This window comes from Pollicipes pollicipes, unplaced genomic scaffold (assembly GCF_011947565.3).
Source record: "Pollicipes pollicipes isolate AB1234 unplaced genomic scaffold, Ppol_2.1 Scaffold_7231;HRSCAF=8579_pilon_pilon_pilon, whole genome shotgun sequence".
NCBI classification, from domain to species: domain Eukaryota; kingdom Metazoa; phylum Arthropoda; class Thecostraca; order Pollicipedomorpha; family Pollicipedidae; genus Pollicipes; species Pollicipes pollicipes.
The window spans coordinates 30,660,183-30,676,974 of NW_023597034.1; the positions used below are offsets into that span (position 1 = coordinate 30,660,183).

General features: G+C 56.6%; 1 protein-coding gene across 1 annotated transcript; it reads right to left on the minus strand.

The window, feature by feature from the left end:
- Window positions 1-7,734: 7,734 nt before the first annotated feature.
- Window positions 7,735-16,528, minus strand: LOC119109983 (dnaJ homolog subfamily C member 13-like). Its single transcript, XM_037233729.1, has 13 exons — window positions 16,515-16,528; window positions 16,093-16,134; window positions 15,198-15,405; window positions 14,719-14,874; window positions 14,156-14,245; window positions 13,581-13,745; window positions 12,945-13,130; window positions 11,941-12,123; window positions 11,438-11,545; window positions 10,334-10,371; window positions 9,760-9,900; window positions 9,127-9,229; window positions 7,735-7,788 (listed from the first exon to the last, which is right to left on the minus strand). Exons 1-13 carry the CDS (start codon window positions 16,526-16,528, stop codon window positions 7,735-7,737), a joined length of 1,488 nt encoding a protein of 495 aa, XP_037089624.1.
- Between the last annotated feature and the right edge of the window lie 264 nt (window positions 16,529-16,792).

Here is a 16,792-nt window from a genome sequence, read left to right on the forward strand (position 1 = left end):
GCGACGGTCGGACGAAGTAGGCTCACTGCGACATTGTATGATGCATTTCAAGCCGCAGGAAATGAGACCGCGTTGTCCGCGCTCCGACAGAGCGACGGCGTCGTCCGCCTCCGCGTCTGCGTCGGGCGACGGTGCCGCAGCGCAGGCGACGGCGAACGCGACCAACAGCAGGGCCAGCAGGGCAGTGAAGCGCATGGTGCTGGTGAGAGGTGTCTGTGTGCCGAATGGCCGCCCGTGCCGCCTTTTAAACCCTGAAGAGACAAAGGCCGGGCCTGGCGTGGACCCAGGAGTGGCTGATTGGCTCAGACCAAGTGTTCGTGAAGCACAGGCTGATCGATGACAGTACCCTGAATAATATACATAATGAGGACCGATCGATTACTGATTTGGCTCCCACTGCAACCAATGCTGAAAAAGACATGGATTTCACCCGCGAAACGAGATGTTCCACTGGCAGGACAGAACGACACCAGTGCATTTCCAAGCGCCCTTTTTGTCACGTTGTCTTTGGCGTGTAGAGACCAGAATGTCTACACTATGTCGGGATAGGCACCACTGAATACACCAACGTGAATGTAAAAGGAGGAGAACCGTACACTTGTACAACAGCGTGCTTGACCAGTAGAAATGGCCCACACCGTTGTACAGGCGGCATCTCCCAGCTTCACTACAATGCCAGTAACAACTACGGCGGTGAAAAAGAGCGCAGGTTAAGTTTGACGAATCATAGGGGAGCGAAACACCATCGGCGCGAACGGCCTGGCCCATCATCTATAACGTTCATTTACACGATGGCGTTACCGCGGCAGAATGTGAAATGTTTCACAATACCACATTTTCTTGAACATCAGGACATTTACTAAACCTGGGACAACTCATCGATCAGCCGAAGAGATCAGGCTCTCTACTGGAAACATCGCACGTGAAACTACGCCCCGTGTAGTTCCAAGCCCGGCTAGTGATCACGATCATGTCACAGCCGGCAATGCAATGTCCCGCGGCAGACCAGGCCCAGCCGAAGGGACTGTGCGTGCCACGCGCGCACTGAACGCAGCCGCGATATGTAATGATCTTTTAATATCAGGCTGGAGCTACATCCATCATTCGGATACTTCCAATGACAAATGGGCAACAGGGTTGTCGGTGTGGTCACCTGCATCAGTCGTCACCGGCCCGCGTCAAGATCAAGCCGAGATATTGTCCGCGCCCGTCGATGAATAGGAAACAAATCATAATAACCCTGCGTGCGCCATGCAGAGCACGCGTTTAGCACGACATGAACCCGTGTAACGACACGCAGGCAGAGCACGTGTTTAACGCGACATGAACCCTGCAACGACACGCGGGCAGAGCACGTGTTTAACGCGACATGAATCCTGTAACGACACGCAGGCAGAGCACGTGTTTAGCGCGACATGAGCCCTCGTAACGACACGCGTGCATGATATCGTGCGTGTCGCGATGCGACAGGGTGCTCAGTGCCGTGACCACGCATGTTCCCTCGATATTTTCCACCGGCACTGCAGAAAAACAACCAGGAAAAATATCTAACGCTTCGCGATCTCGTCCAACATCCGAAACTAGCTCCTCTTCCGACTGAGTATGCAACACAACAGGCTCATCATCTCGACCCACACTTTTCTGCTGTGGGCCCAAGCGTTGCAGCGCCACCGCACGGCAGGCGGATGTGGCGCCGCTGAGCGTCAGCCCGCCTCCAGATGATGGTAATAGTCACCCGATGTTGCGCCTCATGTTTTTAGTCATTTAACCCCACCTGCGACACGTTGTAAACGCTGTCTGTGTGTCTGTGTTGTGTCTGGCACTGCACCATCCGACTGAAAAATTGGCCAGTTCGCCCATGCACGAAGGTAGTTATAAAACTGCTCCAAACCCTTTTATAGCATTCTGTAGTATGAGCTTATTGTTATTTTTATCTTGTAACCAATACAGAAACAGAAATCAAAAGCTACCGTGCAATCAATTCTGTGTGCATTTGGATGTCAATGAACTGCAGAATCAAACCTTGGACGACTTTATGGATAAATCACCGGCGCTCTCAATTTACGACCGTTCAGTGGACTCTTCCTGAACCGATCAAGTGCAGAAGCTTCGTCCAGAATTATTTTACCTGATTCCTACAGACGTATTAAGGACCCCGCAAAGGTATAATGTAGATTGAATGGGTCAACAATGTGTATCAGCCCGGCCAAGCCATGCCTGTTTACAAAATGTTCAACAATCAGTTACAATCGACTAGTGATTGCAAATTATGAAACGTGGTTTGAACATGAGGGCTAGCAAATCTTGGCAAACAAAAAAACCCCGACGCCAGGAGTCGCAACGTCCATACACCGCGCAGCGGCCGCCGGCGGCAATATTCAGCCGCTGGCCAACGGGGTGACGGCAACGACGAACCTTCTGAAAGAAGTACTTTTGAACATTTAAGGATATCAAACCTTACTTTCAGAAGGAAGCTTGGACGTACATTTCACCTGCGCGATTTTTAGATTGCTGAATAAAAGCAGAAACGCTATTTTTCGTGTTGTTGTGACTTGTTTATCTGTCCAAGGGACATATTAAGATGGCGCCCACCGTCTGGCGTTACTTGCAGTGGCTAAACACCGTTTCGGTCTTACGGAAGCTGCAACCCAGGCCATCGCCGTCCTTCCTACCGAGTTTGCTAACGCGCATTGTTCAACTAACATCCTGGATGTTATTTTGCTTCACTAATTGATTCTGCAAAAGATAATGAACGTTCTCAGACAAGCATGAGATGGCCTTGTGCGTTTTTGAACTAATTTCGACCCCACTCTATTCAGCAATAACGAGATAACTATTTCCTTCCGGGCAAGGGTTCCTTCGAGTTCAGCACTAGGGGCGCATTACCGTTCCCGGTCAAGGACTGAAGTGTCATTCCAATCCGATCGCGGGGTTGTCCTCCGGCTGCCATAAAGGGTCATCTGGGGCGGGATCCCCTGGTCGATCCGGAGGCCCTTACAGGGATACATCACATTCACATTATTTACCTCCCTGATGGGGTGGCCTTCTGACTCGCGCAGTTGGCCCCGGATCAACACAGCAACCCTAACTAACGCAACAACATCCTGGTTCCCATGTATGGCCCAATAATTGTCCCAAAGACTCAAGTTCTATATTTTTTCAGAGTTCTTCAGATATCATGACAACCTCTTGAACGTAAATTGTAGATAGAAATGGTTACCAAATCTGTATAGGCATGGCTCACAAATGCTCGCCTTCAACTCTTCATCGTTCGGTCAGAACTGATTACGGAGACAAATTATGCAACATCGTTTGTACGTGTGCGCTCGCAAATCTTAGCAACGACACCCGACGTTGCAATCTCCATAGGCCACGCGGCGTTGGCTCTGCGGCTGTGACACCAAGCTATGGCCAATAGGGGAGTGAAGAAAAGATGACTGAAGAACTAGATATCTCGGTATGCATGTTTAAGGTACAAGACAAGAAAGCTACCCGCAACTTACGGCTGAACTTGAGGGGGGGGGGGGTCAGTTATCATTGTCGGCCACTCCCCCCCCCCCCACCTCGTCAAGAGGGGAGCCACAGCCACCTGTCCCCCTCCCCTGCTCCCACACCCATGATGGCTTAAGCAGTCGAGACTTCAACAGCAGTTGGGCCACTTATTCTCGTTTAGAAAACACTGTGCGCACCCTACCTCGGATGTTTTGAATACTTTGCTCATGGTTTTTCGTTAACACGCGACCAGGTGGCCGGCTACATATCCTTCGCTTGGGTGGGGGGTAGGGGTTAATTGGACCCCCTGAGATCTGGGAACTAAGAAGCTGGGGACACAAATGTTTAGGGTGTGTTGACCTGTACGTGAACTCGCTTAGGTCAAAGTTTCAGGTTCCTAGGTCAAGACGTCAACTAAAAATATGTCACTTTCAAACTTCGCCGATTTACTTCCCAGCGGCACTTTCTGTGATAATCGTGCCTCTCATCCAAATCTTGCAGGTTATAACCTCCTTCCGCTGCCCAAGAAAAAAAAAACACTCAATCTCATAAGAATACCTTTATCCGATGGCTTTTAACGTGATATCAAGCGCCATGTCACGGCGGTCTGCACCAGCTTGTGCACGTCATAGCCATCTGACAGCTACGAACCAGTACTAATCCAGATAATATATATATATATATATATATATATATATATATATATATAATATATATATAACAATAATAAACCAGAAACTACTACAGTAATATTTACTAGACGCGAGTCCACGTAACCCTGCCACAAACAAATCGGAGAAGGAGAGTTCAAACCTGATTGGACAACATGACCTGAAAGAGGACAACATGACCTGAAAATGACGCTTTAGGTCAGGAAACGCGACAGACGTGCGCTCTATGGGCAGAACGGGAGAACAAAATATACTTTTGTGAAAGCTGGGTACCTCCTAGGATTTTGAAGATTGATAACTCAGCACAAGTGAGCTAATACTCCCCCCCCCAAAAAAAAATCAGGCGCTTGACATTTCATGTGTTACCAAAATCAGGCCGATCTGGACATTCAAGAAAGCATATCTAAAGCCTGCGAAACATTTAAAACCAACAAGCAGCCGTGAAGGCATTTATTTGGTCGGTTTTTTGGAGAGCACACATTTCGCTTTAAAAGGTTCCACAAAGTACCCACAGTAAGAAATACTCTGACATGGCAGCATGACTATTACAACAATGTGTCAAGCAAAAGGGTTTTTCCAACAGACCATCACCCAAGCCCACCAATTCACAGACGTGTTTTGAAGAAAAAGCACACAACCACCATCCCAAAACTTCAAATTGTAGTGATTCCGAAACAGGGTATTCCGATTGCCTGCTGATCGGGGTCATGCAGTACCAGCTTCTTCATAAGGGTTCTTTCCGTGTTGTTTCTTCCTGGGCGTCAGATCTTGATGTGCGGGCGGTTCAGGTACCACCGCGAGCAGGTCCTAGCCAAGCTGATCCAAAACTGCATTGTTAAAACAAGCCCGCCGACAACGGCGACGGTCAGACGAAGTAGGCTCACTGCGACATTGTATGATGCATTTCAAGCCACAGGAAATGAGACCGCGTTGTCCGCGCTCCGACAGAGCGACGGCGTCGTCCGCCTCCGCGTCTGCGTCGGGCGACGGTTGCCGCAGGCGCAGGCGACGGCGAACGCGACCAACAGCAGGGCCAGCAGGGCAGTGAAGCGCATGGCTGCTGGTGAGAGGTGTCTGTGTGCCGAGATGGCCGCCCGTGCCGCCTTTTAAACCCTGAAGAGACAAAGGCCGGGCCTGGCGTGGACCCAGGAATGGCTGATTGGCTCAGACCAAGTGTTCGTGAAGCACAGGTTGATCGATGACAGCACCCTGAATAATATACATAATGAGGACCGATCGATTATTGATTTGGCTCCCATTTGGCTTTTTGCAACCAATGCTTGAAAAAGACATGGACTTCACCCGCGAAACGAGCTGTTTGCCTGGCAGGACAGAACGACACCAGTGCATTTCCAAGCGTTCTTTTCGTCACGTTGTCTTTGGCGTGTAGAGACCAGAATGTCTATACCATGTCGGGATAGGCATCACCGAATACACCAACGTGAACGTAAAAGGAGGAGAAGCGTCGACACTTGTACAACAGCGTGTTTGACCAGTAGAAATGGCCAACACCGTTGTACTGGCGGCATCTCCCAACTTCACTACAATGCCAGTAACAGCTACGGCGGTGAAAAAGAGCGCAGGTGAAGTTTGACGAATCACAGGGGAGCGAAACACCACCGGCGCGAACGGCCTGGCCCATCATCTATAACGTTCATTTACACAATGGCGTTACCGCGGCAGACAGTGAAATGTTTCACAATACCTATATTTTCTTGAAAAGCAAGACATTTATTGAACTGGGACAGCTCATCGATCAGCCGAAGAGATCAGGCTCTCTACTGGAAACATCGCACGTGGTAACTACGCCCCGAGTAGTTCCAAGCTCGGCTAGTGATCAAGACCTCGTCGCAGCCGACATTGCAAAGTCCCGCGGCAGACCAAGCCCTGCCGAAGGGACTGTGCGTGCCACGCGCGGACTGAACGCAGACGAGATATGTAATCATTTTTTAATATCAGGCTGGAGCTCCATCTATTATTCGGATACTACGAATGACAAATCGGCAGCGGGGTTGTCGGTGTGGTCACCTGCATCAGCCGTCACCGGCCCGCGTCAAGATCAAGCCGAGATATTGTCGGCGCCCGTCGATGAACAGAAAACGAGTCAAGATAACGAGCGCAGAGCACGTGTTTGGCGCGACATGAACCCTTGTAACAGCACGCATGCATGATATCGTGCGTGTCGCGATGCGACAGGGTTGCTCAGTGTCGTGACCACGCATGTTCCCTCGAGATTTCCCACCGGCACTGCAGGGAAAACAACGTGGAAAAAATGTCTAACGCTTCGTGATCTCGTCCAACATCCGAAACTAGCTCCTCTTCCGACTAAGTATGCAGCCCAACAGGCTCATCACCTCGACCCACACTTTTCTGCTGTGGGCCCCAGCGTTGCAGCGCCGCCGCGAGGCAGGTGGATGTGTCGCCGCTGAGCGCTGAGCGTGGATGATGGGTCGTGGTTCACCTGTTGTGTTGGAAAACGCTTCGTATTGTGTCTGGCATTGTACCATCCGACTGCTAATTAGCTACTATTTCATCATAGCATGAGGCTAGTAAAAGGACTGCTTCAAACAATTCTATGTATACCGATTTCCATCCTGCCGACCGTTTGGAGAACTGACTGAACGAGTAGTATGTGAGTCCTACTGGTCCGCGTACCCCGACACTCCATCCTGTGTGATGAACATGGCCTCCGGCGGTCCGGGCACTCCACGGAGACGGTCATGTGGTCGACCCGGACGTGCATCTTTCGAAGTCCTAGACAACCAAAAAACCTCTTCACGAACTGCGATTGGCACACCCACAAGCCTCAACAGCGTCGAGAACGAACGGCTCCTGGAGAAGCTCCATCGACGCAGGGACGTGCTCTGTGCTCACAGGACGCGGCTGCTAAGTCACGGCGTGATCCAGGGCCCGACACCAGTACCAATCGCAGCTTTGTCAGTCACCAATGACTTTCCATCTCACATCACCGACTGCCAGCTCGTCACGAGTGTGGACAACTTGCACGCGTGCCCCCTGAACGCTTCAACTCGCCTTCAAAATCGCATCGAAGAGACTGTCGGTAGCTGACCCTTGCCTCGCGCAAAACAGGGTTGAGACACATCCGACGAAAACCGATTTGATCTTCGTACACTCACATCATCGACGCTGAGGTGGTATTTTTAAACTGAATTCAGATATGTCGGTTAATTCAAGTCCCCCACTTCGTCAAAACCCTTGGTAATGTAGACGGAAACCTGCCTTGTGAGTTACATGTGTCATCAGAGGTCAAGCGCTGCGATGCATCATAATTTCCGGTATCTCAGAATTTCTAAAGAAGCTGACAGAGAATGCTAAAAAGAGGCCAACAGAAGCTTTATATTTCTTCATTTACAATACTGTTCGGACTATGTGGGGACAGTGCAGCAGAGCCCAACGGATCGTATTAAAAAACCGCCAACCACTGTGCGCGTATCGTAAAAGGTGCACGGCGATATGATCAAGTTTGTCCAGTGTCCGAGTGTCCGGGTTAAAATGAGAGCAATATTGGCGGGCTTTTACCTGAAGGTGACCTAGCGGTACCGTAATAATCCTACACGTCTCGGTCCACCGAATCTCTGAAGGGCGTGTGCTGTACGGTGATGAGCTGTCAGCCCGTGCCACGCGTGGAACCGCCGATGGCGATACGGTGTCAGCCCGTGTCACGCGTAAACCGCCCATAGTTTTTTGGAGCTGCTGAGGGCGCGCGCGGAGATAGCCCATCGGAGCATTGCCTTCAGAGCTGCGTACACATGAAGCAGATCTCCTGCGACGGTACGGGAGTCGGCTGGCCGGAGAGCCTGTACCCGGCCAGTTCGGCAAGCGTTCCAACACACTGACGCGTGACAGTGCATCACGTGCCTTAGCATGCGTGTGCGTGTGTGCGGGTCCCGAAGCATTGTTTGCTCGCCCCTCGTAAAGCGAATGCTTCCACGATTGGAACACCATCAGTTTACAGACGCGGCCGCCTCACCTAGCGCGAAGATGCAACGGCACGAAGGGCCTACCGGTAACGAATGAGGGGTCGGGCCGGACAAAGATATTCAGATCAACAGCGGCAGGCGTGCAATGCGGGGAAGGGGTGGGGGCGCGAGCTGGTGGAGGTGGAGGGGGGAGGGGGGGGGGGAGCAGCTGAAGGTGACACGGCGACAGCCGAGGACCGGCAGGTGACGCCACAGATGGCCACCTCAGCCGGGGGCCGGGTGGGCGCAGCAAATCCGAGAGATGACATGATCATTGCTTCATCGTGAATATTTAAGGGCAAATTTGTAATACCGAATGAGGCGGACTGAGGAATGAATGCAATGCACGTGGCCAAGGCCATACTGGCGGGCCATTGTAAGCAGGGTACGCGGAGAGCGTACTCAGAAACCAAATGCCAGACATGATTCTCGGGGATGAGCAAAGCCGCAACCGAGCCCCCCCCCCCCCCCCCCCCTCCCCTCCCCAACCTCCAAGGCACTCATCAGCTACCTGACGAGGCTGCTGCTGGCCAGAACCACACCAAGTCGGGATCAGAGGGTATAAAGCAGGAGCCACTCAGTGGTCGCATGAATAGGCGCCGGCGCGCTTGATGTTTCATAAACCGTTCCCTGTACGCCGTTCACCTCTCAGGCTCCTGTGCGCCACAGAAGCCTATCCCCTTCGTACAACGCCGCGCCGTTCACGCGCGAGCAAATGTCGCTTTTCCCCGCTCACACTGAGCCGGGTCAAGCTGCGCAGACAGCTTCCGCCCAGTGGCTCGCGATAGCTGCGCCGCCCGCCCGTCCCGCATCCTGGCTTTCTTCGCCCGCGACCGTCTTGCCCGGGCCTCTTGCCGCCGCCTGCGGTCGCGGCGCTCCGCGCACCGCCGGCGGCCGGGCGGCACCAGTCGCGCCTGGAGCCCATGTGAGACCCACCTGGTGGTTGTGCCAGGTGCGACAGCGTCACCAGGTCCGGCCAGCACCTTCACGCCGCCCGCGTCCAGCACGTCCTTGACGTTGCGCTGGTGCAGGATCAGCTTGCTGATGAACAGGATCAGCCGGGTCGCGCTCAGCCCGGTCCGTGCACTGGCCGACGTGGGAGGGACGGCCGGTCAGCGGCGACGGGCGCAACACTCCGCCGAGTGCTCCCGCTGAATCGGTGCGCGCTTTCGTTAAAAAAAACAAGTCTATCTGTGGCATCGCACTTACCGAAACAGCATAAACTCAGTACAAGCACGGCCATGGACGACAAGGACGGCCTTCACTTACCCACAATGCAAACCAGGAACCGGCAGGCTTCACTACCAATAGTGCCAGCCGAGAGTCCGTGGGCTTCAACTACCCACAGTGCCAAACGAGAGCCGGTGGGCTTCACTACCCACAGTGCCAACCAGGAGCCGGGGGAGGCTTCACTACCCCCAGTGTCAGCCGGGACCCGGAGGGCTTCATTCATACTAAGCCAACCGGAAGCCGGAGGGCTTCCACTACCCTCAGTGCCAGCCGGGAGCCGGCAGGCTTCACTACCCACAGTGCCAACCGGGAGCCCGCGGGCCGTCACCCACGCCCCGCCCGCCGCGACGGCTGACTGACCCGCTCCAGCATGCTGACGACTGTACTTGGTGTCGCCGAAGTGTCCGATCTCGGCGTGGTGGCGGCCGTAAACAATGGCCATGGCCTGCAGGCACATGCACTTCATCGGAACCTTGGGCGTCAGCAGGAGAAACGGTGGTTGGTACAGGTCGTTGAAGAACTCGAAACTGCGGAAGGAGGCGAGAGAGCGTTGACAGTGGGGCAGACGAGAACGTAATGTGAACGCCATGTGACGCTTAAGAACACCGCAAGTACCGATACACGATGTCCAATTCACTCAACTGCGGTAGCAGATGTACACGCACAAAGCATTGCAAACTGCAAGTACAAGAGCATCACCCATAAGGCTGACAATGTGAATGAGTGCAGGTGGGAAGGATGGGTGGCAGACACTTTCACACGCACCGCCTCTCAAGAGCCTCCCCGCCAGCCCTGCTGAAATACGCAGCCCGCGAAGTAATCGAGCGCCAAATCGAGCCGAGCGTCGAGCGCGAGCGTAGGGCGTGCGTGGTGGTGGGGGACTCACGACTTGCGGATAGGTGCCTGGTCCAGCTGGTTGGCCTCGTCCTGCTCCAGCAGCAGGCGTAGGTAGTAGTCTGCCGATCTGGATCTCCCTCCTGCAGACAGTGATACTGCACCTGGCGACGACGACAGCGCGTTCCGTCAGAGGAGCACGTGACTGGACAGACCCTCCGATGGTCAGCACTGCCGCGCCCCGTCAGAGGAGCACGTGGACTGGACAGACGCTCCGATGGTCAGCACTACCAGCGCCGTCAGATGGAGCACGTGACTGGACAGACCCTCCGATGGTCAGCGCTTAGCCGCGCCGCGTCAAGAGGAGCACGTGACTGGACAGACCTTCCGATGGTCAGCACTGCCGCGTCCGTCAGAAGAGCACGTGACTGGACAGACCTTCCGATGGTCAGCACTGCCACGCCCGTCAGAGGAGCACGTGACTGGACGGACCTTCCAACGGTCAGCAATGCCGCGCCCGTCTGAAGAGAACGCGACTGGACGGACCTTCCCACGGCCAGCACTGCCACCAACAAGACACCCTTTCCTAGGGTTGTTTCCATTTTGTGACTTTATTTTGAGTACTGTACCGGCGGATATTGTGCGTGAATATACGCAAAAAGGCGATGCGAAGTCAGGATACATACAGAAAACCTTCAGACCAGCTTGGGAACACCTTCACCTCCCCTATTTAGGGTGATCGACACACCAACCGACGACAAATGTCATTTTGTCATTTACATTTCGCTGCTGAGCGATTCATTGGCGAAAGAAAACATATATTTTGGGGACGGTGAGGACGATTCTGGCCCTGTGAGAGCAACAGTTCATTACTGACGGACCCGTAAATTTGCAGAGATAACATATTGGGGCTAGCCAGTGCAGGATCATTGCAATGTGCCACAGATCCTGTCACACACAAACGAGCAAAAATAAACGTGCGGCAACGTAGTTTCCATTAGGTTCCGCAGATTTCCTGCAAGGATACACTCACTTTGCACCCCCGCTTAGTTCCTGTACCCAACACACAACAGGCCCTTTTGTGTTTCCCTGGCCGCTCACCACGTCAACAGTGTACTGGAGCCGCAGGCCACACCCGAGGTATCCATCTCCCAGACCTCTGAGCGGCCGTGCACCCGGCGTAACCTGTCGCTCCGCCCGGCCAGAGCGGCCTGCGGAGCCGGCGCTCACCTCGAACTCCGTGTGGTTCCACGAGATGTCGACGCCGCCGCCCAGGTCACGGTCGGTGCCGAAGTTGCGCATCTCGTTCTCCAGCGCCTCGCGCAGCTCCTCCCGCGTCTGTTTGGGCCGGGCGCGAGGGCACACGGGTCAGCGGCTGCCGGGCCCGGACCTGCCGCCGGAGCGCCACTCGCGAGCACGGGCCCACATTTGGAACGTGACGCCGGACACCGCTCACTGGTGCAGGCGCATCAACGCCCGAAACGTTGCCAACGAAATGCAAAAAGGTGTCCGGCAAGTCCGGCGGGGGTCCCGATAGATTCGCTGGACTGTCGGCACGAGAGGAGAAAAAGGCTCATGTGTACGAACTGACACATGAAGCATGCGAGGCGCCGAACCGCGCATGTCATACTCTCCCACGCCGTGCCTCGAGTTCGAGTTCGCCGTCACAGGGGATCTCGTCCTGCCCCTTCCCCCAGCCCCGCTGACCACCGCCCCGCGCGCGCCCGTCACACCTTGAAGTTCCAGATGAGGTGCGGCAGCGCGTGGTCGCGGCCGAACTGGTAGTAGAAGAGGCGCCAGTTCTTCTCAGACTTGACGCGCTCGCGGCGCCGGCGCAGCACCACCGGCCGCTCGCGCACCCGCTCCTCGGCCGTCTTCTCGTAGCCCATGCGCGTGCGCCAGTGCTGCAGCGCCACCTGGAGCCGGCGGCAGGCGGCGCCACTCACCACACACATGCGTCACCTCGGCAGTCTGGCGGGCCACGCCTGCTGGCGCCAGCACGTGTCCACTCCAGCGATCATGGAGCCCAGTCACGCCAGAGGCAGCCAAACCCGACCTTGCCATTCCCGATCGATCCCGGCACATAGATTAGATTCTCGACTCGCTTCCGATAGATTCAGACATGCATCTCCTGACTCTGTTGATCAGTGCCACCACGATGACGCAAAGGCGCGCACCACAGGGAACTGGCCAGCTCAACGCACGCGCTTTGCCGAACACCCGTGTGCCGTCAAGGGAGCAGGAATTCAATAGCGGGATTTTAGTCCTGTAGGCTATAGCCTGCGGCGAATGGGAGCCAAATGTATAGGTGAGGAAGACTGGCCGATGTCACAAAGCGCCAATCGGCGCCCCGGTGTTTTCAATATCCACAAAACCTATCCTAAACCAAATTCAGTTCACATGTTCCTTGATATACATATATCGAAAAATTAATCGACTTGATCTCATCTCTCAGGAACCGGACACTGATAATCAGGAGCAATCAGCGATGCACTCATTAGTGACTGTTTATAAGCGATAGCCTCCAACAAACAACAGAATACAAGCCATTAAAATCACATGAAGATTTAACACCCAGCACGTCAAATCTACTCATCAGTTTCAACACGGCATACCCACACCATCCGGTCATAATCTTCAAGCACAGGTTTCCTCATCGCAAAAAGTTTGAAAACACCACAGCTGCCAGCATTGTCGGCTCTCCGCACAGCCAATCCTCCAGTATGGGCCGCCTCACCTCGACGTGCTTCTCGACGAACTTCTCGGCGGATCGCAGCTGCTGGTTGATGGCGCGCAGGTGCGGGTTCAGCGGCCGGCCCGTCTGCTCGTTGGCCAGCTGCAGGTTGTCCCGCGTGTTGAGGCGCTCCACGTCGTCGGCCGGCACGGCCTCGTCCGAGTCCAGGAACGACAGTAGGCCAGGCGGCTGGCGGGCGTCGCAGCGGCGGGTCAGCACACGCCGGGGTGGGGTCAGGCGCCAGACGGGCGACAAGGCGGCCGGGGTGCGCGGTCGCCAAAGGCAGGCGAAAACACGTCCAACCACCTCAAGACGACTACGCACGCTTCCCGGTCTTTCTTGCACATCAAGTGTATACCTATGATTTGGATACTATGTGATGAGATGTACTCGAACATGCAATCACACAAGTTCTGTTACACAACCACACATGATAAATAAAGCCCCAGATTCTAGCGTAGCCTATTCACGACACTTTACGACGATGACGATTCGCAAGAAATCAAAATAACTCACAAAATAGCAAATGCCACATCACAAAATAGCCAAATGCGCCCGGACTTTTTGTATCAACAGGCATTTCTCAGCAAGACTCGTGCTCAGGCGAGCTCTCTCAGCGCCCGGCGGCGGCCAACTGACCACGGTACGCGCCAGCAGGTCGGAGGCCGTCTGGTGTCCGGTGCACCAGAGCGTGATCAGCTGGCGGCTCAGCTGGCGGTGCGTCAGCAGCCGGCCGTCGGCCGACTGCGTGAACAGGGCCGTGTGCAGGTGTCGCGGCAGCGCGCCCTCCGCCAGCGCCAGGTCCTGCCGGCCGACGGCGCAGCGTCACCCGGCTGCCACCCGCGCTGCGAAGCCGGACCAGCGCGCCGCGCGGCCGCCGCCACCCAGCCCACAAACAGACGGCCCCTAGGCCAGCACGCGCCGGCCGACTGGACGCACGGCGACAGCATTGCAGCATGAAATGCGACAGCATGCAGTGCCCAGTAGTGCCTGAGCATCAAACAGCGTCGACCGAGAGACGCTACGCCATGCTTCGGCCGCTACCCCAGACCCGGTGCTCTTCAGCACCGCAGGCGGCGCAGTCGCCGCCGACTCCGCCGGCCGGCGGGCTGTCCGTACCTGCACCCGCAACGCGCCCTGTACCGAGGCCTGCATCTCGGCCCGCCCCGCGCACGTACCGCCTTCCGCGCCCACCCGGCGCCCGCGGTGCGTACCTGCATGCGCTCGGCGGTGGCGGCGTCGCCCTCGCCGATGATGGCGCGCATCACCAGGCCGGCGCCCTTCACGATCGCCAGCGACGGGTGCTGGAACAGGGCGGCTCACTGAGGGACGCTGCACCGGAGCCCGCACGGCGCACGCCCGCCCACAGAGGAGGCTGCCTGCCGTGGTAACACAGCTGTCACGCGCGAACACGCTGTGATTGGGACGTGACGCTGCGGCTATGTACAAGGCGCGTTTTCTCAAGGTGTGCGACGCACGCTCCCCGCCGCGCCTTCACCGGCCGCTGACTTATGTGTACGTCCCTGGAGGTCATGCGTGCTCGGAGACGCCCGGCGGCCACGCTATCAGTCGGGAATTGAAGCCGGGTCTTCAGTGCGTAAGCCCCAAGCTCTCCCTACGCTATAACCACTCCCTGTTACTGCGGTACTAAGCTACATAGGGGGCCTACGGATCACGTCTGGATTCCCTTGAGTGCTGACTGCGCGGACCGGCGCGACACCCACGGGCCGCGCCCCTGCCCGGACCGCCTTCCACCGCCGCCGGTGCAGCACCTCACCAGGAAGAGCCGGAAGAGCGCGCGCCCACGGCCGGCCACCAGCTCCAGCAGGCTGTCGAACTGGGCGCCGTCGGTGGTCTCGCTGTACGGCGCGCACAGGCCGTACGTCAGGAAGTCGAGGAAGGCCGACACCACCAGCGCGCCGGTGCCTTGACGCTGCGGGCCGGCCGGGTCACGTGAGGTGGCATCGGATCAGGTCAGGCCAGGACAGGTGCGGGAAGCACGGCTCGTGCGAGCCACACTGAATATCAATACCGAGCTCCGCCGGTCAGACAGGCCCTGCACCTCACACGGGCACTTATACCAACCGAATGATGACAACCACTGCACCGTCAGGCGCAGTCCACTCAGAGCCAATTTTGCCCGCGAACATCGACTCGGGGCCTGCTCACGACTATCCAACCACCGACTCAGAGTCTACCCACGATCATCGACTCAGAGTCATGCTTTACGCCCGCGTGGCAGCCGCCCAGACGCACCACGTGAGCAGACCACACGTCCAGCAGCTTCTCCAGGAAGACCTTGGAGCTGAGCAGGCTGGTCTTGTTCAGCTGCTCCTGCTTCAGGTCGTAGTCGGCGTGCATCGGCTGCAGCAGGGCGGCCAGCATGTCCAGCGCCGCGTGTGTCACAGCGTCACTATCCCGCTTCAGGGCCCGCACCACCTTCAGACCGATCTGCTCCCGGAACCTGCCAAGGTCAGGTCGGGTCACTGCCCCGCTTCAGGGCCAGCACCACCGTCAGGCCGATCCCCTCTCGGAACCTGCCAAGGTCAGGTCAGGTCACTGCCCCGCTTCAGGGCCCGCACCACCTTCAGGCCGATCCCCTCTCGGAACCTGCCAAGGTCAGGTCAGGTCACTGCCCCGCTTCAGGGCCAGCACCACCGTCAGGCCGATCCCCTCTCGGAACCTGCCAAGGTCAGGTCAGGTCACTGCCCCGCTTCAGGGCCAGCACCACCGTCAGGCCGATCCCTCTCGGAACCTGCCAAGGTCAGGTCAGGTCACTGCCCCGCTTCAGGGCCCGCACCACCTTCAGACCGACCTGCTCCCGGAACCTGCCAAGGTCAGGTCAGGTCACTGCCCCGCTTCAGGGCCAGCACCACCGTCAGGCCGATCCCCTCTCGGAACCTGCCAAGGTCAGGTCAGGTCACTGCCCCGCTTCAGGGCCAACACCACCTTCACACCGATCTGCTCCTGGAACCTGCCAAGGTCAGGTCAGGTCACTGCCCCGCTTCAGGGCCAGCACCACCGTCAGGCCGATCCCCTCTCGGAACCTGCCAAGGTCAGGTCAGGTCACTGCCCCGCTTCAGGGCCAGCACCACCTTCAGACCGATCTGCTCCCGGAACCTGCCAAGGTCAGGTCAGGTCACTGCCCCACTTCAGGGCCCGCACCACCTTCAGGCCGATCTGCTCACGGAACCTGCCAAGGTCAGGTCAGGTCACTGCCCCGCTTCAGGGCCAGCACCACCTTCAGGCCGATCCCCTCTCGGAACCTGCCAAGGTCAGGTCAGGTTACTGCCCCGCTTCAGGGCCAGCACCACCTTCAGGCCGATCTGCTTACGGAACCTGCCAAGGTCAGGTCAGGTCACTTCCCTGCTCCAGGATCCCACCACCTTCAGGCCGATCTGCTCCCGGAATCTGGCGAGGTCAGGTCAGGTCGCTGTCCCGGTCGCGACAGCGCAGGCCACCCAGAACCTTTCACGGGTCAGACCAATGCTCCGCCTCAGGGCATGGACTGCCCTCAGAGGCATCTCCTGACGGGACCCGTTCCGTGGCAGGTCATGTCAGGCTCTGTCCCACCTCCGGACACTCATCACCTCCAGGGACACACATCATCATCGGGGACTGTCTGGTGCCTCGGGAGAATTTCAAAGTCAAGCTCCGGTCGGGTCAGGCCATCGCCCGCTTCAGGCTACGAACGATCTTCAAACGCATCTCACTCGGAGCTTGACAACATGAGCCGGGCCACAACCGCATCAAACCATACGACTTCCTCATTCTGGCGCCCGGACTGACGCTCTGACACACAATCAGAATTGGCGGCCATTCAGACAACCGCGTACAGCCACCGCCGGTCG

Coding starts and splice junctions, on each gene's coding strand:
- LOC119109983 (XM_037233729.1), bottom strand. Junction 12,124..12,944: donor TCGTCGAGAAGCACGTCGAG/GTGAGGCGGCCC, acceptor CGCCGGCTCCAG/GTGGCGCTGCAGCACTGGCG. Junction 11,546..11,940: donor ACCTCATCTGGAACTTCAAG/GTGTGACGGGCG, acceptor CGGCCCAAACAG/ACGCGGGAGGAGCTGCGCGA.